Source organism: Zootoca vivipara, chromosome Z (genome assembly GCF_963506605.1).
Source record: "Zootoca vivipara chromosome Z, rZooViv1.1, whole genome shotgun sequence".
NCBI lineage: Eukaryota > Metazoa > Chordata > Lepidosauria > Squamata > Lacertidae > Zootoca > Zootoca vivipara.
The window spans coordinates 12,138,172-12,162,846 of NC_083294.1; the positions used below are offsets into that span (position 1 = coordinate 12,138,172).

General features: G+C 50.6%; 1 protein-coding gene across 1 annotated transcript; it reads left to right on the top strand.

The window, feature by feature from the left end:
* SLC2A6 (solute carrier family 2 member 6) lies at positions 1–23,994 on the top strand. Its single transcript, XM_060270562.1, has 10 exons — positions 1–101; positions 3,719–3,881; positions 9,512–9,718; positions 11,289–11,388; positions 13,427–13,638; positions 15,331–15,483; positions 16,908–17,016; positions 20,909–21,094; positions 21,805–21,950; positions 23,444–23,994. Exons 1-10 carry the CDS (start codon positions 1–3, stop codon positions 23,603–23,605), a joined length of 1,539 nt encoding a protein of 512 aa, XP_060126545.1. The 3' UTR covers positions 23,606–23,994.
* The last annotated feature ends 681 nt before the right edge of the window (positions 23,995–24,675 follow it).

Genomic DNA, 24,675 nt, shown 5'->3' on the forward strand with positions numbered 1-24,675 from the left:
ATGGGGCTGCAAAAGAGGAAAGCTCCATTCAACGATAGAACCAGTACCTGGCAACCCTGGGCAAGTTGCCAGGAGCCTGTGGTTGGTTGCAATATCATCAAGTAAATGATGTATTCTCAAAGGATAAAAAATAGGCTTTGAAGACAAAAGGTCTAAATTTCAAATAGAATTGTTGGAAGGTAGAATTAAATTGTTGTCAAAAATGTATGATTTGCTGTTAGAATGGTATACAAAGGATGAATTGACAAAAGATGTGATGATAAAATGGGCAAAATACTTTGGGCATAATATCGAATATGATGCGTGGTTGAAATTATGGAATCAAACATTGAAGTTCACGGCATGTACCGCCCTGGAAGATGATGTATAGATGGTATTTAACACCAGCAAAGTTAGCTAAAATGTATAGGATGAGTAATAAAATGTGCTGGAAATGTAATGAGAAGGAGGGAGAGTTTTATCATATGTGGTGGAAGTGCGAAAAAGTTAAAAGATTTTGGTAATTGGTATATAATGAACTGAAAAAGATTTTTAAGTATACCTTTCCCAAAAAACCTGAGGTTTTTGGGAAAGGTATACTTAGGACTTATTGGACAAGAGATTGCAAAGGAAGACTATATATATATACCGTGTTTCTCATATTTTAAGGCATCCCCAAAAAATAAGCCATGACAGGATTTCTAAGGGTTGGTGAAAAATAAGACATACCCCGAAAATAAGCCATGTCGTGTAGCCCTGACCGAGCGAGAGGCGAAGGCGCGGGACCCAGCAGGAGCTCCCTGCCTGCTTCCCCGAGCCGTCGCGCATCGGGGGACAGAGCCGAAGATCGGCGGGCGCTCCTTGCTGGGCTTGACAAGCCCGGCAAACAGCGCCCGCCGATCTTCGGACCTGTCCTGTGTGACAGGCGGGGGTGGGGGGGGAAGCGGAGATCGTTCTCCGCTCTCCCCCCACCCCCGCCTGTCACCAAAGATCGGCGGGCGCTGCTTGCTGGGCTTGACAAGCCCGGCAAACAGCGCCCGCCGATCTTCGGACCTGTCCTGTGTGACAGGCGGGGGTGGGGGGGGAAGCGGAGATCGTTCTCCGCTCTCCCCCCACCCCCGCCTGTCACCAAAGATCGGCGGGCGCTGTTTGCTGGGCTTGACAAGCCCGGCAAACAGCGCCCGCCGATCTTCGGCCCTGTCCTGTGTGACAGGCGGGGGTGGGGGGGGAAGCGGAGATCGTTCTCCGCTCTCCCCCCACCCCCGCCTGTCACCAAAGATCGGCGGGCGCTGTTTGCTGGGCTTGACAAGCCCGGCAAACAGCGCCCGCCGATCTTCGGACCTGTCCTGTGTGACAGGCGGGGGTGGGGGGGGAAGCGGAGATCGTTCTCCGCTCTCCCCCCACCCCCGCCTGTCACCAAAGATCGGCGGGCGCTGTTTGCTGGGCTTGACAAGCCCGGCAAACAGCGCCCGCCGATCTTCGGACCTGTCCTGTGTGACAGGCGGGGGTGGGGGGGGAAGCGGAGATCGTTCTCCGCTCTCCCCCCACCCCCTCCTGTCACCAAAGATCGGCGGGCGCTCCTTGCTGGGCTTGACAAGCCCGGCAAACAGCGCCCGCCGATCTTCGGACCTGTCCTGTGTGGCAGGCGGGGGTGGGGGAGAAGCGGAGATCGTGCTCCGCTCTCCCCCCATCCCCGCCTGTCACCGAAGATCGGCGGGCGCTCCTAGCTGGGCTTGACAAGCCCGGCAAACAGCGCCCGCCGACCTGTGCTGTGTGACAGGCGGGGGTGGGGGAGAAGCGGAGATCGTTCTCCGCTCTCCGCCCACCCCCGCCTGTCACCGAAGATCGGCGGGCGCTCCTAGCTGGGCTTGACAAGTCCGGCAAACAGCGCCCGCCAACCTGTGCTGTGTGACAGGCGGGGGTGGGGGGGAAGCGGAGATCGTTCTCCGCTCTCCGCCCACCCCCGCCTGTCACCGAAGATCGGCGGGCGCTGTTTGCTGGGCTTGACAAGCCCGGCAAACAGCGCCCGCCGATCTTCGGACCTGTCCTGTGTGACAGGCGGGGGTGGGGGGGGAAGCGGAGATCGTTCTCCGCTCTCCCCCCACCCCCGCCTGTCACCAAAGATCGGCGGGCGCTCCTTGCTGGGCTTGACAAGCCCGGCAAACAGCGCCCGCCGATCTTCGGACCTGTCCTGTGTGACAGGCGGGGGTGGGGGGGAAGCGGAGATCGTTCTCCGCTCTCCCCCCACCCCCGCCTGTCACCAAAGATCGGCGGGCGCTCCTTGCTGGGCTTGACAAGCCCGGCAAACAGCGCCCGCCGATCTTCGGACCTGTCCTGTGTGACAGGCGGGGGTGGGGGGGAAGCGGAGATCGTGCTCCGCTCTCCCCCCACCCCCGCCTGTCACCAAAGATCGGCGGGCGCTGTTTGCTGGGCTTGACAAGCCCGGCAAACAGCGCCCGCCGATCTTCGGCCCTGTGCTGTGTGACAGGCGGGGGTGGGGGGGAAGTGGAGATCGTTCTCCGCTCTTCCCCCATCCCCGCCTGTCACCGAAGATCGGCGGTCGCTCCTAGCTGGGCTTGACAAGCCCGGCAAACAGCGCCCGCCGACCTGTGCTGTGTGACAGGCGGGGGTGGGGGAGAAGCGGAGATCGTTCTCCGCTCTCCCCCCATCCCCGCCTGTCACCGAAGATCGGCGGGCGCTCCTAGCTGGGCTTGACAAGCCCGGCAAACAGCGCCCGCCGACCTGTGCTGTGTGACAGGCGGGGGTGGGGGGAAGCGGAGATCGTTCTCCGCTCTCCGCCCACCCCCGCCTGTCACCGAAGATCGGCGGGCGCTGTTTGCTGGGCTTGACAAGCCCGGCAAACAGCGCCCGCGTGCACTTTATTAAAAAATAAGACATCCCTCAAAAATAAGCCATGTCGTGTTTTTTTGAAGAAAAAATTAATATAAGACATGACTTATAATATGAGAAACACGGTATATATATATATATATATATATATATATATATATATATATATATATATATATATATAATATAATATAATATAATATATTTTTGTATGCGACAACCGCGGCTAGGACTTTGTTAGCCCAAAAATGGAAAACTCAAGATATACCGACAATTGATGAGTGGCAGACAAAAATGATAGACTATGCGGAACTAGCAAGACTGACTAGCAGGATCCAAAACCAGGGGGAAACAAGGTTCCAAAAAGATTGGAGTAAATTTGTGGACTATATGGAAAAGAACTGTAGAAGTTTAAAGACACTTGCAGGGTTGAAATAAATCCTGCGAATTGACTTTAACCAAGGAATAAGGAACTGCAAGATAAGAGTTGGAAAGAAAACCTAATGAGGGGAGGGAGGGAAGTCTAAGCTCGGCAGAGCATTGGGAATCAGAGATTTGGAAATAATGGTTTAAAAAAGAGAAAATTGTGTGTGTTGTATGTGTTTTTGAATGTGTTGTTATGTTTATTTCTGTTTAGTATGTTTAATGTGTTTGTTTGGAAAATCTAATAAAATGTCTTTTTAAAAAAAGTTGCCAGGAGCCTGACAGCCTGACAGGGGCATGCTGCCAATGGCTGTCTTGGCCACCAATTTTGACCTGATCCAGCTGGGCTTTTCCTATGTTCCACCAAACTCATAAAAATACAGGAACCCTCTTGCCATCAACATCTGTGATGGACCACATTGGTCATTCCATAACTGTACTTCTTCTCTCTCCCTTTCCTTTCCAGGACTCTTAAAAACCATCGGGTCTTCCTTGCCACCTTTGCTGCTGTGCTTGGGAACTTTAGTTTTGGTTTTGCTTTAGTCTACACCTCCCCGGTCATCCCCGCTTTGGAAAAATCTCTGACCCTCAACTTAAGACTAACAGAGGAAACGGCATCCTGGTTTGGGGTAAGAGTGGCCAGCCAGCAGGAAGGGCGGGAGAACTAGACCCGAGAGAGGTGCATGCCATCGGTTGGATTGCAGTGTTCCCAAGGGGTGCCAGGTCTCAAAATATGACCCAAAGCTGCAGGGTTTTAGCCTCTTTCTCTGGGTCTCCATGGGAAATATTAAAATCTAAGACTGGTGGGGAGGTCTAGTTTCTGCTTGGTAACTTTTGCTGCTAGCCAGGGCTGGTCCACCTATGAAGCAGGATCCACAAGGGTGGCAGGATCTAGAGAGGAAACAGATCCACCCTTCAATAAATTTATCGCTTCTACCCAGTGGCAGCAGCGACAGCTGCAGCATGCTTCTTGGAGGCCAGATCTGCCACCTCCTTGGCAGCACCCCCATGCCCCCTCTACAGCGGCCTTTTGCTAAACAGGAAGTGCTCCTAGTCTCCTCCCACCCTTGTTCCCAAAGAATGTCCTTATTCCCTCCCCATCCGCCTTGTTCCTGATGTAGATCTTCACTCACTCCTTCCCTGGTGGTGGTGATGATGGGGTGTGTGCACCTTTTTGTGGTTTGACTCAAGTGCCAAAATGTATTGGGCCAGCCCTGCTGCTAGCACCCATTCCATGTTGACCAAGCCCCACCCCATCCTGGTAGGCTCCACCCCCTCACCGATATGCCATCACTTGAGCCTCAGGAGAGACCCAGCAGCCCTGGGCTCAACCAAAAGATTGTTGGCCCCCAGAATCTGCTTTAACCTTTGCAATGGAAGAATCCAAGCTGAGTGAGGGGATGAGGCTGAAGCAAGGATATGTCTTCTTTGTCTCGGCAAGCTGCTGTATCTTGGATTAGTCCACTCTACCTCGCTTGCCAGGTACCCAGATGGCGCTGTGGGTTAAACCACTGAGCCTAGGGCTTGCTGATCAGAAGGTCAGCGGTTCGAATCCCTGTGACGGGGTGAGCTCCCGTTGCTTGGTCCCAGCTCCTGTCAACCTAGCAGTTCGAAAGCGCATCAAAATGCAAGTAGATAAATAGGAACCGCTATAGCGGGAAGGTAAACGGCGTTTCCATGTGCTGCTCTGGTTTGCCAGAAGCGGCTTTGTCATGCTGGCCACATGACCCTGGCTCCCTTGGCCAATAATGCGAGATGAGCGCGCAACCCCAGAGTCGGTCACGACTGGACCTAATGGTCAGGGGTCCCTTTACCTTTACCTTTACCTCGCTTGCAGGGTTGTTGAGAGGACATGGTTGCATTTTTCAAATCCCTACGGGGACAAAAACAGTTCTCTGCTGCTCCAGAGGGCAGAAGTGGATCTCATAGGCTCAGTTACAGCAGAGAAGATTTAGATGGAATGTAAGGGTAATTATATTGCCAGTAAGAGAGGTTTAACAATGAACCAATTACCAAGAGGAAGAGTAGACTCTTCTGCTTTGGAAGTCTTCAACCGGAACCTGGTGAGCCCTGGGGATGTTCTTGCTCTTAAGTTTTCTTCTATGACCTTGTGGTTGGATTAGCATAGGGGTGGGGAACCTTTTTTCAGATCAAGGGCCACCCCCCCTCCTGGATAACTTTCCAAGGGCTGCATAGCAGTTGTGGGAGGGGCTAGAGGCAAAAGTGGGTGGGACTACAATGCAAATGCTATTATTAAGAACTACACGACTTTTAGAAGACACCTGAAGGCAACCCTGTACAGGTATAGGGAAGTTTCTAATGGTTGATGCTTTTCTGTGGTTTTATATGTGTTGCAAGCCGCCCAGAGTGGGCAGGGTGGATGAATGAATGAATGAATGAATGAATATATATACCTGCAGGTCTCAGGGAATTTACAACATAAAATCACAATGTAAAAACAGAGAATAAATAATAAAAACAAAAACAATCCAATAATCCCCTCCTCCCCAACACATTTGGCTCCCAGTACATTTCCAAGCACAATTTAAAGTGTTGGTGTTGACCTTTAAAGCCCTAAATGGTCTCGGTCCAGTATACCTGACGGAGCATCTCCACCCCCATTGTTCTGAGTCCTGCTCCGAGGGCCTTCTGGCAGTTCCCTCACTGCGAGAAGCCAAGTTACAGGGAACCAGGCAGAGGGCCTTCTCAGTAGTGGCACCCGCCCTGTGTAACGCCCTCCCACCAGATGTCAAAGAGAAAAACAACTACCAGACTTTTAGAAGACATTTGAAGGCAGCCCTGTTTAGGGAAACTTTTAATGTTTGACAGACTACTGTATATTTTGTTAGAAGCTGCCCAGAGTGGGGAAACCCAGCTGGATGGCTGGGGTACAAATAATAATAATATATTATTATTATTATTATTATTATTATTATTATTATTATTAAAGGGCAGTGGATGTCATTCAGCCACAGGCTTGGTTAAAGAAGAATGTTTTTGCCTGGTGCCTAAAGGTGTATAATGAAGGCACCAGATGAACCTCCCTGGGGAGAGCATTCCACAAATAGGGAGCCGCTGCCGAAAAGGCCCCTTCTTGTGTTGCCATCCTCTGGATCTCTCTTGGAGAAGGCATACAAAGAAGGGCCTCAGAAGATGATCTCGGGGTCCAAGTTGCTTCATATGGAAATACCTTCCTTGAGTTATTTTGCCTTCATCCAGCTCATTTCAACTACTCGAGGAGGATGCAAAGCAGGGCTGGTGAGGGTTGTGGCCTGGGAAGATTTTCCAGGGACCTGAATTAGAAGATGGCCTTCAAGACCCTGCCCAACTCATTCTGCAAAATTAAACAAGTGGATTTTGCAGAGATGATTAGGCCTAAGAACTTTAATCTGGGGAGCGATCTGCAAATCCATCAGATTAGTCAACGGATGCTAATTTTAACCAGTAGGGCAGAGAGATAAATACACCCGCTGGGTGCTGCTGCTTTGGTTCCAGTGTGTTGCTCTAGCAGAGGAGACTGTGCTAAAAGTTGCCTTTCCTTTCTGACAATCTGGAAGTTTTTGTTGTTGGTTAAACCATAATGTCACATGTTTCCTTTTCTTCTCTTAACATCTCCTACACTGAGGCTTTAACAATATGCAAATATACTTAAATATAGTTGATGGGTGGATTTAAGAGGCATGTCAGCTCTGTCTATTTTCCACAATCCCAACCCCTCTATCTTGTAATCTTCATTCTAGTGAGAGTAATTGTTCATGTGTCCTTACTGACTCCAAAGACAAACATAGCTTTAATGAACAGACCATACAACCCGCTAGACTTGCTTGTGATGCTTCCTCCTCCCTTCCTGCGCAAAATACTCATAGTTCTGTATAGGACACTCTAATCCCCCTGAGAGCTGGAAGGGACCACTGGCGGAGGAAGAGGAGGGCCCGCACTTAGCGCCACGACCCCGGGATGCGCGCCAGCCACACCCCCGCGTGCTCTCCACCAACACCACCCCAGTGCCAGAGCATGAAGCTCCGCCACTGGAAGGGACCCCACGGGTCATCTAGTCCAACCCCCTGCAATGCAGGAATGGCTAATACCCCAGAGGACAGGATCACACTTCAAAATGACCTTAACAGATTAGACAACTGGGCCAAAGCAAACAAGATGAATTTTAACAAGGAGAAATGTAAGGTACTACACTTGGGCAAAAAAAAAAAAAAATGAAAGGCACAAATACAGTATGGGTGACACCTGGCTTGAGAGCAGTACATGTGAAAAGGATCTAGGAGTCTTGGTAGACCACAAACTTGACATGAGTCAACAGTGTGATGCAGCAGCTAAAAAAGCCAATGCAATTCTGGGCTGCATCAATAGGAGTATAGTGTCTAGATCGAGGGAAGTAATAGTACCACTGTATTCTGCTCTGGTCAGACCTCACCTGGAGTACTGTGTCCAGTTCTGGGCACCACAGTTCAAGAAGGATACTGACAAGCTGGAACGTGTCCAGAAGAGGGCAACCAACATGGTCAAAGGCCTGGAAACGATGCCTTATGAGGAATGGCTTAGGGAGCTGGGTATGTTTAGCCTGGAGAAGAGAAGGTTAAGGGGTGATATGATAGCCATGTTCAAATATATAAAAGGATGTCTTATAGAGGAGGGTGAAATGTTGTTTTCTGCTGCTCCAGAGAAGCAGACACGGAGCAATGGATTCAAACTACAAGAAAGAGGATTCCATCTAAACATTAGGAAGAACTTCCTGACAGTAAGAGCTGTTTGACAGTGGAACTTGCTGCCAAGGAGTGTGGTAGAGTCTCCTTCTTTGGAGGTCTTTAAGCAGAGGCTTGACAGGCATATGTCAAGAATGCTTTGATGGTGTTTCCTGCTTGGCAGGGGGTTGGACGCTATGATTCTATGATTCTATGAATTGTAGCTAAAGAATCCCCAACTGATGGTCGCCTGGCATTTGTTCAGAAATCTCCAATGAAGGAGAGTCCATCACCTTCTGAGAGAGTCCATTCCACTGCTCTCAAACAGCTCTTACTGTAGAAATGTCTTCCTTACGTTTAGTCGGAATCTTCTTTTTAATCATTTGAATTTATGGGTTCAGATCCTGCCCTCTGGAGCAACAGAAAACAAGAGGCTCCATCTTCCATGTTGACAGCACTTCGGCCATTATATGTTAGGTTAGAGCCGATAACTAATGAGGCTCAGCTGTCGGACTTGGCTGATAGCCCGGAACTGGAAGGGAGGCTTGCTTTGATAAAGGAACTGGCTGGGAGGGGTGAGCAAATGGCAGAAATAACTCAAACCTCAGAAGAGAGTTTGTCCGAGTCTGTTCCTAGTTCTTTAAAGTTACAGGAACGTAGGAGGGGAGGGTTACAGGATAAGAGGAAATGGCAATTACAGAGAGAGAGGCAGAGGGCGTTGTTCGAGCGTAGGAATAAAAGGAGGTGGACTCACGCTAGAGAGCTAGATGAGTCATCATCTGATTAACTAGTGGTCTTGAGCAGGAAGTTGCAGTCTTTCTTGTGGTTACTTGCCTTTGTTTTGTCTATTTGGAATAAAACTCACTATTTACACACAGACTGTGTGCTAGCCATTGCTGTTGCTTACAGCATGACTCATCTAGCTCTCTAGCGTGAGTCCACCTCCTTTTATTCCTACGCTCGAACAACGCCCTCTGCCTCTCTCTCTGTAATTGCCATTTCCTCTTATCCTGTAACCCTCCCCTCCTACGTTCCTGTAACTTTAAAGAACTAGGAACAGACTCGGACAAACTCTCTTCTGAGGTTTGAGTTATTTCTGCCATTTGCTCACCCCTCCCAGCCAGTTCCTTTATCAAAGCAAGCCTCCCTTCCAGTTCCGGGCTATCAGCCAAGTCCGACAGCTGAGCCTCATTAGTTATCGGCTCTAACCTAACATTATATTAGGGTTGCCATATTTCGGACACAATTCGAACACAAAAGTTGTTGAGGTTTTTGTGTGTGCAAAATCTCAAAAAACCAATACCGCCGTATTATGTTTGCCGGACGTATGGCAGCCCTACCTTATATTAGCTCACAGAATGCTCTTCTCCATGCTATGCATACCCAGCTCCCTCAAGTCTTTCCCTCATCATAGAAAATTTATTTTTCCCCAGGCCAGATTTCTCAGGGTGCTGAATTCAAAGCCTATTAGATGCACTCCTATTTCTACGGTCGCAGGCCGCTATCATGATCAGATTTGCTTTCGTTAACATATTGCCCCTGTTTCTTTGTGTGCCTGGCAGTCTGTGTTCAGCCTTGGAGTCGCAGCAGGTGGTTTCGGCACCATGTTTTTCAACGACTACCTGGGCCGCAAGCTGAGCATCATGTTATCTGCTGTCCCATCTTTCATCGGATATCTTTTCATGACCAGCGCTCAAGAGACCTGGATGCTGCTGGTCGGCAGGCTGTTAACAGGATTTGCTGGGGGAGTGATTTCTGCTTCCATCCCAGTAAGTCAACAATGTACTTTTCCTTGAGGTTCCATCTCATTCCAGCAAACTCAGATTGTGTACCATACGTTGAAAGCACTTTGAGGCCACTTTAAAACAGTCATGGCTTCCTCCCAAAGAATCCTGGGAAGTGTAGTTTGTTCAGGGTCCCAAGAGTCATTAGGAGACTCCTGTTCCCCTCCCAAAACCGCCATTCTGACTGGTTGACTGGTTGGTGTAACAACCAGTCCCTCTTCCCAGAAGACATCCTGGAATTGCCAAGCCCACATTGGGACTTGGAGGGGTCACAGAGATTTTCTTGCCTCTGCAGCTAGCTACTTTTGGGCATGTGCCCAAGAGCCTGGGTGGTAAAGTGATAATTGTCTTTGCCACACCCTCCCTTCATCTTCCATTTACTGACTGAGCCAATATAATTTGGTCAAGCAATATTTAAAATAGGGAAGTTGGAGGTAGTGATGTCCTGAGTTGTAGTTCTTCCTTTCTGTCTCCTGAAAGGACCACAGGAATATTAGGGGAAGAACCATTGTGCAGTGGGAGAGCATCTGCCTTGCATATAGAAGGCCCCAGATTAAACCCCTGGCATCTTCAGGTGGGGCTGGGAATATCCCCAGTCTGAAACCTTGGAGAGCCACTGACAGAGTCAACAATATTGAACTAGAGGAGCAGTGAGTCTGACTCAGTAGAAGGCAGCTTCCCAAGTTCTCCCATTGAAACCAGACCATTATTCAGAACCATAAAGACTGGAAAGTTTAATTTAATTTTAGGGCAACAGCCGTAGCACAGTGGTAGAGCACCTGCCTTTTATGTGGAAGGTCCCTGTCATCTCCAGATAGGGCTGGGGAAATCTCCCTGCCCAAAATCTTGGAAAGTCACTGCCAATCAGTGTTGACAATAATGAACTGTTTGATTTTCATACTAACCTACCTTTGTAGGACCCTGAGTGCAACAGAGTTCTCTACACCTATGATTCCCAGCAACTGGAATTCAGAGGCATATTGCATCCGATAGTATGTGGCAAGGGAGAAATGAAGTTCTCATTCAAATGTAAACTTCTAAAAAATGCAATTCCCAACACAATATTTGAACCAAAACACAGCCATTCTTCAAAATCCCCACACATCTGGATTTTGCGCTACAGTTTTCCAGCCACGCAGTGTCTCAAAAAATGTATGTGCTAAGGTAAAGTGCATTAATGTACCGTAGCAGTGAAAATAACCTACAGAAGTGCAAAACTGCTCGGAAATAACACATAGAGTAGGAGACATTCGCACAAAAAATGTTGATCATCTTTTTCCGAGGACATGTTATTTCTTTTTTAAAAAATCGCAGGCTGATGTACAAACATGGATGACTGACGTTATGCTTGTTAAAACGAGAAACTGAGAGAAGCTAAAACTGATAGATTCATCCATCCCTAATTGTGGCTACATCCATTAACTTAGGTCCATTAATTTCGCTGGGTCTACTCTGTGCAAAGCCTACTTGGAGTGGACACACACACACACACACACACACACCTGTTCTGCTGATTAAAATTCTGGCAACTTACCTTCCTTTTCTGTCCCTCCAGGTGTACATCTCTGAGATCTCTCACCCTGGAGTCCGGGGAACTTTGGGATCCTGCCCTCAGATCATGGGCGTCTTGGGTGCCCTTTTCCTCTATGCTTTAGGCAAGTAATTGGATGTGAATTCTGGAGGAACAGATCAGCGTCAGACTATTGGCTTAAATGTAGGGCGGCTGGTGGTCCTTAGATCAGCGGTGTCTTCAGACAGGAGAACTGGACTTCAGAGATGGTTGGAATGCTTTGTTTGCTCTGGAAAAATTAAAGTATCCTCCTCCTCCCCCTCCCTTGCCAGAGTCTTGCATCCCCTCTTCCAATCCAGGGGCCTAGCCTTCTGGTTGGACAAGTAGGACCAGCTCAGGACCTCCCCAAATTGCAGGGTTTCAAACCCAGTGACTCCTTGTTTATTTGTTTGGAGAAACACTGGAAATTTCACAAGCTATTTATCTGATCTTTTGAAGTCATTCTGCGTTTAACCATTTCTCAGACCTTTGGCAGAAACACACATTGGTTATCAGAGCTTAGCCAATGTCTGGGGCAGGGGTCCCCAAACTTACCCTGCTTCGGGCCGGAGGGCGGGGGAGCGCATGTGAGCGTGCGCCCATATGCATGCTCACATGCTATTTCCGGTGCACTTCCAGGTTGGAGGAGCGCCAGAAATAGCTTGTGCGCCTGCACAAGGGCCTCCTCCGACCTGGAAGTGTGCCAGAAATGATACTTGCACATGCGCACAAGCTATTTCCAGTGCCTTTCGAACCTGGAAGTGGGCAGCTGCGCCACGCCGGTGAGAGCAGGTGGCTGTAGCAGGCGGCAGGGGTTGCCGGGGGCCGCATAAATGAGCCTCATGGGCCACATCTGGCCTGCAAGCCTTAGTTTGGGGAAGCCTGGTCTGGGGCGTGGGCTTCAGATCAGTGGCAGAGCATCTGCTTTGCATGCAGAAAGGTCCTAGGTTTAATCGCCAGCAGCTCCAGGTAGGGCTGTGAAAGACTCCAGAGGAGAGGAGAGTGCCCTTGAACTTGGGTGCTGCTTGTGGGCTACCCATTGGGGCATCAGGTTGGCAACTGTGAGAACAGTATGCTGGACTAGAAGGGCCATTGGCCTGATCCAGCAAGCTCTTATTCCTTGTCTGAAACTCTTGGAGAACTCCTGCCAGTCAGTACAGACAGTAGTGAGCTAGATGGACCAATGGACTGTTTCAACATAAGGTGGTTTCTCGCAGTCTATTCCTGGAAAGGGCCATAGCACCATAACAGAGCAGCTGCTTTGCGTGCCATGTTCAGTCCCCAGCTTCTCCAGTTAAGGCTGGGAGAGACCTGCATCTGAAACCTTTCGAGGTCTGTTGCCATCCAGTGCAGGCATTACTGAGCTAGATGAACCAATGATTGGAGTCACGAAAGCCACTTCCTGTTGGAATCAGATAGAGTGGAGATTTGAACCCTGACCTCCCAGGTCGTAGACCAACTCTCCAACTATTGCACCACACTGGCTCTTCAGGTTACTCTTTCAGGGGCCAGGCAACCTTTTCTATAAATGTTCAGGTTGACATTCAAGAGGCAAGGACTGTGTAACGCAAGAGCCAGGAAGTGCCCACGGAACACCAAACACACTGGACAGGATTGGGGAGCCGATAATGTCACAGTCAGGCTGTTGGTTGCAAAACCAGAGATCGAAACAACAGATTGGATAGAGATAATGCAGTTGCTCAGGGCGCCTGCCAATTAACTCAGAACATATTGTAATGTTTTTGAAACAGCCTGGCTGGTAAAGGAATGGAGAGAGAAAGTGGATCCAGCAGTAATGTTGCAGGCCTTCCAAAGATGACAAAAGGGACTGGAATTACATTTAAGCTGTTGTGCCCAAAGCTGGGGCAGTCACCATGGTATCTTCCAGCTGTTATTGGACTACAATAGGTATTGGTAATCTTTGGCCCTCCAGATACTCTTGAACTATATCAGTCCCAGTCAGCCAGGGATGATGGGAGCAGTAGTTCAGCAACATCTGGAGGTCCAAAGGTTCCCCAAGTGTGGACTACAACCCCCATAATCTCTGAACATGGGAAATAGAGGGGTATGGTTGTTTATTAATGTTGCTGCTTCTTGGAGACAGTCCTACACTCACCTCTTCCTGTGTCCTCTTCCCACTGCAGCCCTCGTTGTTCCCTGGCGCTGGTTGGCGGTGGCTGGACAGGTGCCTGTCCTTCTCATGATCGTATTGATGTCTTTCATGCCTGACTCACCTCGTTTTCTGGTCTCCAAGGGGAAGGAGGAGAAGGCCCTTGATGCCCTGGTATGGCTGAGAGGAGCAAATGCAGAGTACTGGCGGGAATACGAGGAAATCAAGGACAGCTTCAGTGAACAGGTGTGCTATGGAAGGATGGGCGAACATGTCAATTTCAGTTCCTTTTTTCCGGTCGTAAATTTGGTACTCCACATTTTCACATCCTTTTGCAACTTACAAAAAAAGAAGCTCTTGTGAAAATTTGTCAGCAGCATTTTTGTGTTAATTTCTCTTACTGTACACATTTTTAATGAAGTGTTGCCTAATGCCCCCCCCCACTTTTTTTGGCAAGGCCAGTTTTCTCTAATTCAATGCATTTTTGAACTAATTTTCACCCATATATGCATTTTTATGGATGCTTTGTCTAGCATTTTAATTTTTGTGCATCTTACTTGGCTGAAGTGCAGCACTGCAAAATTTGGCAAAGTGTGAATTTTGAAGGAGGGCTGTGTTTTAGTCTGTACAGTGGTACCTCTGTTTAAGAATAGCCCTGTTTACGAACTATTCGGTTTACCAACTCCGCAAAACCGGAAGTAGTGTCTACGGTTTGCAAACTTTACCTCGGTCTAAGAATGGAGGCCTCATTAGGGAGAGAGTGCCTCAGTTTAAGAACGGTTTCGGTTTAAGAATGGACTTCTGGAACGGATTAAGTTTGTAAACTGAGGTACCACTGTATATTGTTTTGGAAACAGTGAACTTGGTAACCAAACCAAATTTTTTCCCCTATCCCTTCCTACTGCTATGGCTGCTATGAAATGATGGGAAATGATACTCCAACCCACCCTGTAATATAAAAACTGCCTTGCAGTTTTCAGTTAACTAGGAGAAGTCTAAAGTGGCATCACCCCAATTTTCTGATCTCCTTCTGTGCCCCCTGCTCCCAAATTACTCTTGTGTCTCAAAAGTAGGGCTGCAGGAGGAATCTGCCTTTACTCAGATTCTAAATCTCACTTACCGTACTTTTCCGTGTATAACACGGCCCAATGTATAAGATGCCCCCTATTTCTGGGGACTAAAAATTAAGAAAATGCCATGGCCCCCCTAGGCACTACCCATGTATAAGAGAACCCCCTGTTTTAAGCATAATTTTCCAGTAAAAAACCTAGTCCTATACATGGAAAAGTACAGTACTTAATCCAACCCAAGAGGATTATGACCGGGGGGGGGGGGGCAGGTCAGTAGCCCATTTCAGAATCTGCAGTCTGGCAGATTCCTTTGCAATGTGGCCCAGAGTTTTAAAGGTACAATTGCTTAACAGGGTAGTCTGAGTATTGCACACTCCTCCCCCCCCACTGTCTTCCCCACCTTTGAAGCTTTTGAAATAGCCTGCCTAGCTGCCTATGCTTGCTGGGGCTGTTGGGAATTGTACTTCAAAACATATGGAGGGCAGCAGGTTGGGCGAGGCTAGAATATACCCCTGGATGGAAATAGTTTCCCACAGGAATCCCTCCTCCGTTCATTGGGAAGGCAAGAAATCCTCAAGTGCAATGTGAATATGTCTTCTTCTTGATGTAGAGCAGGTGTGAGGAGCCATTGGCCCTTCAGGTGCTGCTGAACTACAACTCCCAGAATCCCAGGGGAGAATGGTACTTCAGCACTTTCTGGAAGGCCAAAGGCTCCCTGCACATATACAGCAATATCGAAAACGAGAGCCAAGCAAAAGAGGAGGCACCGCTCCATTCCTTGGAGGCCTTTCCAGGAAATCCTGATCTTGTGCCTGGGTGTGTGCGTGAAATGGATCTGTCTGAGCCGTTTGTATCCATATTTCCTTAGAGCAGACCAATTTCCTGGGAAGAGATCAAGCAGCCCTACATCTGGAAACCGATGGCTATCACCTTGTTGATGAGGTTCCTGCAGCAGCTCTCAGGGATTACCCCCATTCTTGTATACCTGCAAGTGATATTTGACAGCACAGAGGTCATATTGGTAAGCTAGCCACTTATCCGAAATTCTCCTCAGGACCTGTCCCCCCCCCCCCACATTCCACCCATTGCCTTCCTTTTTTGGCTTTCACTAAAGTATCCTGGGATGCAGGTGGCGCTGTGGTCTAAACCACTGAGCCTAAGGCTTGCCAATGGGAAGGTTGGTGGTTTGAATCCCCATGATGGGGTGAGGTCCCGTTGCTCAGTCCCAGCTCCTGCCAAAAGCACCTCAAAGTGCAAGTAGATAAATAGGGACCGCTACAGCGGGAAGGTAAACGGCGTTTCCATGTGCTGCTTTGGTTTCGCCAGAAGCAACTTAGTCATGCTGGCCACATGACCCGGAAAAACTGTCTGCGGACAAACGGCGGCTCCCTCGGCCAGTAAAGCGAGATGAGCACCACAACCCCAGAGTCGTTTGCGACTAGACTTAACTGTCAGGGGTCCTTTACCTTTCCATTTAAAGTATCCTGCAAACTCTCGTTTGTGAAGGGGCCTCCTAACAACAGTTCCCAGGATGCTTTGGGGGAAGCCATGACTGCTTAGAGTGGTAAGAGAGTGATTTAAATGTATGGAGCAGATGTAATTTAGTTTTTAAACCATGCCCTCCAATGTTCCTCAGACATTGAAAGGAGAGACATTCTGTTCTACATCAGTATCACTGCCTACGGGGAGGGGTTTTCCATATTTTTATTAAAGTTTTTCATTATACAGCCCCGCCCTACAACTCCCCTGACCACTGATGGGAGTTCTAGTTTAACAGCATCTAGAGGGAATCAAATACCAAATCAGTCTACAGAAGTGAGGGCGCTGTTTTTTCACTGTGTGTTTCATTTCTACCATTGTGGCACAATGGTTAGAGTGTTGGACCAGGACCTGGGAGACCAGGGTTCTTATCCTGACTCAGCCATGAAGCTGCTTGAGTGACCTTGCGCCAGGCACCATCTCTCTTCCTAATCTACCTCACAGGATTTTTGTGAGGATGAACCGGGGAGGAGGAAAACGATGTACACCACCTTGAGAAAAGGTGGCATATAGAGGTGATAAATAAAGTAAAATACCTTTACCACCTGTACATTCCCCACACCCCAGCACCAGACTCGATATGAAGCTAAATATGGCATTTGGAATCATCATAAAAAATTGCTCCTCATCCACATCTGCTATTGATGAAGAAAAATATAATATCATTCATAGTTTATTAATTTCGTTCTCGTAACAGAGAAAATAAAACTCTTATTGTCCTCCTCAGGCTTACAACCTAAAGAGACATGAGAAAAAGGGGGAAAGGGTTGGGGACGGGCGAGGATTTATTATCATGTCTAGTTTGGCCAGTTATCTCCTGTTCGCTGTGTGTGTTTTAAGAAAATGCTGACTAAGGGAAGAAGGAGCCTCAGACATTCTAAATGGTTTCTCCTTTTACCTTTGCAGGAGCCACAATACGATGCTGTTATCGTGGGGGCCGTACGCTTAGCATCGGTGGCAGTTGCCACCTTCTTAATGGATAAAGTCGGAAGGAAGATTCTTCTATATATCTCAGGTGCAGGTTTTGTCCACTCCTATCACACCCCACCTGGTGCATTTTGCAGAGTCAAAACCAGCTTTGGGGAATTGTTTGGCTCAATCATTGGGATGTGTGGGGGAGAGGGTGGGGAGAGAAAGTATTGAATTGAAAGCACTAAACGGAACATGTGGGTTGCGGGTGGGCATCTTACCTTCCAAGTCCTGGACTGCAGAATCCGGGACTGGCAGCCGTGTGACACCGGAAGTTGCGTCGATGTAACTTCCGATGTCTCTTTGCCCTTCTATGGGCACCCAAAATGGCCGCCGGTGGCTTCAAAAGTCGCTTCTACGCACTTCCGGTCATGCGTAGATGCGACTTTTGAAGCCGCCGGCGGCCATTTTTTGTGCCCATAGAAGGGCAAATCAGAAACAAAATGGCCGCCGGCAGGAGAAAATAACGGAGAAAAACGGGAGACGAAGTGATACAGGGGACCACCAGGAAAAGGTAAGTAAAAACGGGGGTTTCCCGGGGAAAACGGGGTACTTGGCAGCTATGGTGGGCATTCTCTCCCCATCACCCCCCCAAAGTAAAATGGGCCGCTGGTGCTTTGCAACATTTGCCTTTGCCAGCCTAGGACACATTCACACCACACATTTAAACCACTATGATAACACTTTAAATAGCAATGGTTTCCACACAAGAATTCTGGGAGCTGTAGCTAAGGGTACTGAAAGCTGTTAAGTAAACCCCTTATGGCCTTCACAGAACTACAATTCCTCAGTTCCTTCTGAAGAGAGATTGATCATTAAACTACACTGGGGGTGGTAGGTGTAGTTCACACAACATCTGGAGGGCCAAAGCTCTCCTAGCCCAAGCACTTTACAGGAAAAAACCCCCAGTAAGTTCTTAACCACAGGGCCATCTCCCTAGAAGGTCAGGATCCAGAGACTGTGTGTGAAATACCGTGTTTCTCATATTATAAGTCATGTCTTATATTAATTTTTTCTTCAAAAAAACACGACATGGCTTATTTTTGAGGGATGTCTTATTTTTTAATAAAGTGCACGCGGGCGCTGTTTGCCGGGCTTGTCAAGCCCAGCAAACAGCGCCCGCCGATCTTCGGTGACAGGCGGGGGTGGGCGGAGAGCAGAGAACGATCTCCGCTTCCCCCCACCCCCGCCTGTCACACAGCACAGGTCGGCGGGCGCTGTTTGTCGGGCTTGTCAAGCCCAGCTAGGAGCGCCCGCCGATCTTCGGTGACAGGCGGGGATGGGGGGAGAGCGGAGAACGATCTCCGCTTCTCCCCCACCCCTGCCTGTCACACAGCACAGGGCCTAAGATCGGCGGGCGCTGTTTGCCGGGCTTGTCAAGCCCAGCAAGGAGCGCCCGCCGATCGTTGGTGACAGGCGGGGGTGGGGGGAGAGCGGAGAACGATCTCCGCTTCCCCCCCACCCCCGCCTGTCACACAGCACAGGTCCGAAGATCGGCGGGCGCTGTTTGCCAGGCTTGTCAAGCCCAGCAAGGAGCGCCCGCCGATCTTTGGTGACAGGCGGGGGTGGGGGGAGAGCGGAGAACGATCTCCGCTTCCCCCCCACCCCCGCCTGTCACACAGGACAGGTCCGAAGATCGGCGGGCGCTGTTTGCCGGGCTTGTCAAGCCCAGCAAACAGCGCCCGCCGATCTTTGGTGACAGGCGGGGGTGGGGGGAGAGCGGAGAACGATCTCCGCTTCCCCCCCCCGCCTGTCACACAGGACAGGTCCGAAGATCGGCGGGCGCTGTTTGCCGGGCTTGTCAAGCCCAGCAAACAGCGCCCGCCGATCTTTGGTGACAGGCGGGGGTGGGGGGAGAGCGGAGAACGATCTCCGCTTCCCCCCCCACCCCCGCCTGTCACACAGGACAGGTCCGAAGATCGGCGGGCGCTGTTTGCCGGGCTTGTCAAGCCCAGCAAGGAGCGCCCGCCGATCTTTGGTGACAGGCGGGGGTGGGGGGAGAGCGGAGAACGATCTCCGCTTCCCCCCCACCCCCGCCTGTCACACAGGACAGGTCCGAAGATCGGCGGGCGCTGTTTGCCGGGCTTGTCAAGCCCAGCAAACAGCGCCCGCCGATCTTTGGTGACAGGCGGGGGTGGGGGGAGAGCGGAGAACGATCTCCGCTTCCCCACCCCCGCCTGTCACACAGGACAGGTCCGAAGATCGGCGGGCGCTGTTTGCCGGGCTTGTCAAGCCCAGCAAACAGCGCCCGCCGATCTTTGGTGACAGGCGGGGGTGGGGGGAGAGCGGAGAACGATCTCCGCTTCCCCCCCCGCCTGTCACACAGGACAGGTCCGAAGATCGGCGGGCGCTGTTTGCCGGGCTTGTCGAGCCCAGCAAGGAGCGCCCGCCGATCTTTGGTGACAGGCGGGGGTGGGGGGAGAGCGGAGAACGATCTCCGCTTCCCCCCCACCCCCGCCTGTCACACAGGACAGGTCCGAAGATCGGCGGGCGCTGTTTGCCGGGCTTGTCAAGCCCAGCAAACAGCGCCCGCCGATCTTTGGTGACAGGCGGGGGTGGGGGGAGAGCGGAGAACGATCTCCGCTTCCCCCCCCCGCCTGTCACACAGGACAGGTCCGAAGATCGGCGGGCGCTGTTTGCCGGGCTTGTCAAGCCCAGCAAGGAGCGCCCGCCGATCTTTGGTGACAGGCGGGGGTGGGGGGAGAGCGGAGAACGATCTCCGCTTCCCCACCCCCCACCCCCGCCTGTCACACAGGACAGGTCCGAAGATCGGCGGGCGCTGTTTGCCGGGCTTGTCAAGCCCAGCAAACAGCGCCCGCCGATCTTTGGTGACAGGCGGGGGTGGGGGGAGAGCGGAGAACGATCTCCGCTTCCCCCCCCGCCTGTCACACAGGACAGGTCCGAAGATCGGCGGGCGCTGTTTGCCGGGCTTGTCGAGCCCAGCAAGGAGCGCCCGCCGATCTTTGGTGACAGGCGGGGGTGGGGGGAGAGCGGAGAACGATCTCCGCTTCCCCCCCACCCCCGCCTGTCACACAGGACAGGTCCGAAGATCGGCGGGCGCTGTTTGCCGGGCTTGTCAAGCCCAGCAAACAGCGCCCGCCGATCTTTGGTGACAGGCGGGGGTGGGGGGAGAGCGGAGAACGATCTCCGCTTCCCCCCCCCGCCTGTCACACAGGACAGGTCCGAAGATCGGCGGGCGCTGTTTGCCGGGCTTGTCGAGCCCAGCAAGGAGCGCCCGCCGATCTTTGGTGACAGGCGGGGGTGGGGGGAGAGCGGAGAACGATCTCCGCTTCCCCCCCACCCCCGCCTGTCACACAGGACAGGTCCGAAGATCGGCGGGCGCTGTTTGCCGGGCTTGTCAAGCCCAGCAAGGAGCGCCCGCCGATCTTTGGTGACAGGCGGGGGTGGGGGGAGAGCGGAGAACGATCTCCGCTTCCCCCCCACCCCCGCCTGTCACACAGGACAGGTCCGAAGATCGGCGGGCGCTGTTTGCCGGGCTTGTCAAGCCCAGCAAACAGCGCCCGCCGATCTTTGGTGACAGGCGGGGGTGGGGGGAGAGCGGAGAACGATCTCCGCTTCCCCCCACCCCTGCCTGTCACACAGCACAGGTCCGAAGATCGGCGGGCGCTGTTTCCCGGGCTTGTCAAGCCCAGCAAGTCAAGCCCACCGATCTTCGGCTCTGTCCCCCGATGCGCGACGGCTCGGGGAAGCAGGCAGGGAGCTTCTGCTGGGTCCCGCGCCTTCGCCTCTCGCTCGATCGGGGCTACACGACATGGCTTATTTTCGGGGTATGTCTTATTTTTCACCAACCCTTAGAAATCCTGTCATGGCTTATTTTTTGGGGATGCCTTAAAATATGAGAAACACGGTAACGAGCAGGTTGAGGAAATTCCCAGACATAAATAACCTTGTTGTTCTTCTCTCCACACTTTTGACAGCCTGCATTATGCTTGCCTCAAACTTGGCCTTGGGCTTCTACATCCACTTCATACCTCTACCTCAATATTCCCTCAGCAATTCCTCAGCAATTATGGTTAACAGTAGTAGCCACGAGGGCCTGGCTACCAGCTGGACAAGTGGCCTCACCGTCATTCCTCTGATCGCCACCATCGTCTTCATCATAGGTATGTTATTGTCAGGAAGCCACTCAGATACCCTCTGAATGTTTTAAGCAGTAGCTTGATGTGGCCTATTATTACTGCAAATTAAATTTATATACCATCCTTCAACTGAGGCTCACAGGGCATTTATAGTATAACATTATGCAAGGTGTGGAGAATGTGGAGAGGAACTTTTCTCTTGTCTGTCGTAATGCTGGAATTCATGGAAAATCCAGTGAAGCCGAATGTTGGAAGATGCAGGACAGATCAGAGAAAGTTCTTCTTCACGCAGCACATAATTTAACTATGGTATTCAGTCCTACAAGAGGCAGTGAAGATCACTGAATTGGATGACTTTTAAAAGAGTATACTGTACAAATTCATTGAGGAAGAGGAGCCTGTTAATGACTACCAGGCATGATGGAAGTGTATTACCTCCAGTACCAGTCACTGGGGAACATGAGTTGGGAGAATGCTGTTGTGCTCAGAAACTGCTTGTTGGCTTCCCTTTGGGGTATGTGGTTGGCCACTATAACAACAGGATACTGGATTAGATGGGCCTTTGCTCTGAGCCAGCAGGGCTCTCCTTCTTCCAAAGCTTCACGACAACTGACACTTCAAAGCTGCTTTGGTTTGCCACACTGACATGTTTGAGGAAGGACTAGTCATACAGCTTTTCCTGAGGCCTCACCTCTTCCAGGTTTTTCAGAGGAGCTCCTCTTTCCTGTCTTTAGGTTATGCCATTGGTTGGGGTCCCATCAGCTGGCTGCTGATGGCTGAGATTCTCCCACTGAAGGCCCGAGGGACAGTGTCTGGGCTGTGTGTGCTTGTGAGCTGGTTGACCGCCTTTGTCTTGACAAACACCTTTCTGTTGGTTAAGGTAAGTAGAGGAAGAAGAGCAGGGCCGTCTTACCTATAGGTGCAAGGGGTGCAGGGCAATCGGGCCCTGGCTCTCAGGGGCGCCAGGCCGAGAGTCCGGGGCCGAGATTTGGAGTCGGGGGATTGGGAAGAGCCAACAGCCACTGCCGAGCAGAGCCCATCAGAGCACCGCAGCTCTTCTGCTGCGGGCAAGCGAGGCGCTGAGGCAGCCGGCCGGCTCTGCCCTCCTGCGCGCCTGGGATTGGTGGGCCGTTGAGAGGCCCACCCAGTGCACGCTGCTCAGACAAGGCGCCTGGCTCAACTGTTGGGCTGGGCTCTGCTTGCCCCCCCAGGCGCTGGCCCTAGCCTTGCTCTGCTACTGCCTCCGCCTCGGGTTCCTCTGTTGTTGCTGAGGCGGCTAGCCAGGCCACCTCTGCCGTGCGCACCTTGTCAGCCTGCCCTAAAAAATGGTCAACAACATTGGGGTTCCCCCCCTAAAAAATGGTCGACTCTGGGCAAAGGGGCAGATCTTTGCACCCCGGCGCTGCATATGCTTAAGACGGCCCTGAAGAAGAGACTTCATACATGTTGCAAGATATGGCACAGAAAGGGGCTGTGTACACACACACCCCATTCACCTTTAGTGTAGCTCCACCACAATCTGTATCTCTCGTGTCATTTCTTTTGAAATATTATCTTTTGATGTGTTTTCCCCACAAACCCAGGTTCAGTTGAAACTGAGAAAAAGGACCTAGTGGCGTTTTAAGCTGGTAATGTTTACACAGCCCTAACCTGCTTCAGGGACCCAGGTGGCACTGTGGGTTAAACCACAGAGCCTAGGGCTTGCTGGTCAGAAGGTCGGCAGTTCGAATCCCTGCAACGGGGTGAGCTCCCGTTGCTCGGTCCCAGCTCCTGCCCACCTAGCAGTTTGAAAGCACATCAAAGTGCATGTAGATAAATAGGGACCGCTACAGCGGGAAGGTAAACGGCGTTTCTATGTGCTGCTCTGGTTTGCCAGAAGCAGCTTTGTCATGCTGGCCACATGACCCGGAAGCTGTCTGCGGACAAACACCGGCTCCCTTGGCCCATAGAGCGAGATGAGCGCCGCAACCCCAGAGTCGGACACGACTGGACCTGATGGTCAGGGGCCCCTTTACCTTTACCTAACCTGCTTTAACAGTCTGACCCCTGATCCTGGGAACTTTCAGCACCCTTAACAAACTACAACCCACAGAATCCTTTGGAGGAAACCATGGCTGTTTAAAGTGGCATCACAGCGCTTTAAATGTGTGGTGTGAATGAAGCCAAAGTCTCAGCACCCTAACCAGGGACTAGAGCAGGGTTGGGGAATTATTTTTAACCACAGGGGCCACATATTACTAGTGGGCAAGGCCACAGTCAAAAGTGGGTGGAGCGTGTAGGATATAGATTTAATGCATAAATAAGTACTTTTCACTCCGCCCCATGTCCACTTCCCCTGCTTGTCTAAAGGATGAATTCTTTTTTCTTTTCCAGGCAAAGTATGGCCTGGAGGTTCCTTACTTCTTCTTCGGGGCTGCCTGCATAGTGAAACTTATCTTCACATTTTTCATTCCTGAAACTAAAGCAAGGTCCTTGGAGCAGATTGAATCATACTTCCGGACTGGGCAGAAATCATTTATCTTTCCACCGCCTTAAATGAACTTTCAACATTAATTCAATATGAGAAATTACAATATGAGAAAATGAGAGGCTTTTGAGGCCATGACAGGTTGACCACTGTCATAACTTATTATCCAAGTTTCCCCAGTCCTTAAACTGGGATGGGAGGTGGGGCGGATATAGTGGGCTATTATTGCTCATATAGATTTATTAATTTCCTTAAAACTGACAGGTGCCATGGCAGCTAAGAGGTTGCAGTACACACCAGAAAGTTCTCAGCTGGAACCTTGCCTCAGTCACAAACTCATTAAATGGTTGAAGGAAAGCCAATCTCTCTTTATTAACTCCCTCCATCTGCAACATGAAAAGGTTATTGTAAGGGCTGCTATTAGGATGTGTGTGAAGCATTTTGAAAATTGTAAACCAGGGGCTGCCAACATCTGTGAGCCTATCTGGAATTTTGAGAAAGTGCCATGGGTGCAATTAATCATTTGTTCATCCCAGGCTTTAATAGTGCCATTTTTCAAATAATGAATAATTGTTTGGCAAAGAAGAGAGCACAAGAGGGGAATGGAGAAATGGGGGGGGGCAGGCTTTATGGACTAGGTCAGCGGTGTCCAAAGTTTTTTTTCAAAGAGGGCCAGATTTGATGAAACGAAGGGCCACGAGGACCGACCAAGGGGCCAACCAAAGTTGTTAATCTTTTTTAGGATTGAAGTTATTGAGGTTTTTTTTAGGATTTTAGGAAATAAAATGCCACAGAGGCCGAATTAAACCGACTGGGGGGCCGGATTAGGCACCCGAAACAGACTTTGGACATGCCTGGACTAGGTTAAGCTCAACAACTGCAGAAGAACTAGGAGCTTTTCAGTAGTACTGAGACTCCCCACAACCCTCAATCGCTGGATATCTCCCCCCTCACTTTTGGTCTTTTGAACATTCATCAGCCACATTAAGCTATCTTCTGGAATCGTGATGGTTAGAACTTGGGGTGATTAAAAAGAAAAACTATGCAAAGCACCCAAGGGCGTACCCACCATGCGGCAAGTTAGGGCAGCTGCCCTACTCTAGAAGCAGGGCTGGTGGGCAGAGGCGGAGCACAGCCC

What these genes read in the sequence shown, in the direction of transcription:
- SLC2A6 (XM_060270562.1), top strand. Translation starts at nt 1, where the DNA reads ATGGGGCTGCAAAAGAGGAAAGCTCCATTCAACGATAGAACCAGTACC. An exon ending in GTTGGTTGCAATATCATCAA is followed by an intron (nt 102 to 3,718) that starts GTAAATGATGTA and finishes TTTCCTTTCCAG; the next exon opens with GACTCTTAAAAACCATCGGG. An exon ending in CCTTTTCCTCTATGCTTTAG is followed by an intron (nt 11,389 to 13,426) that starts GCAAGTAATTGG and finishes TTCCCACTGCAG; the next exon opens with CCCTCGTTGTTCCCTGGCGC.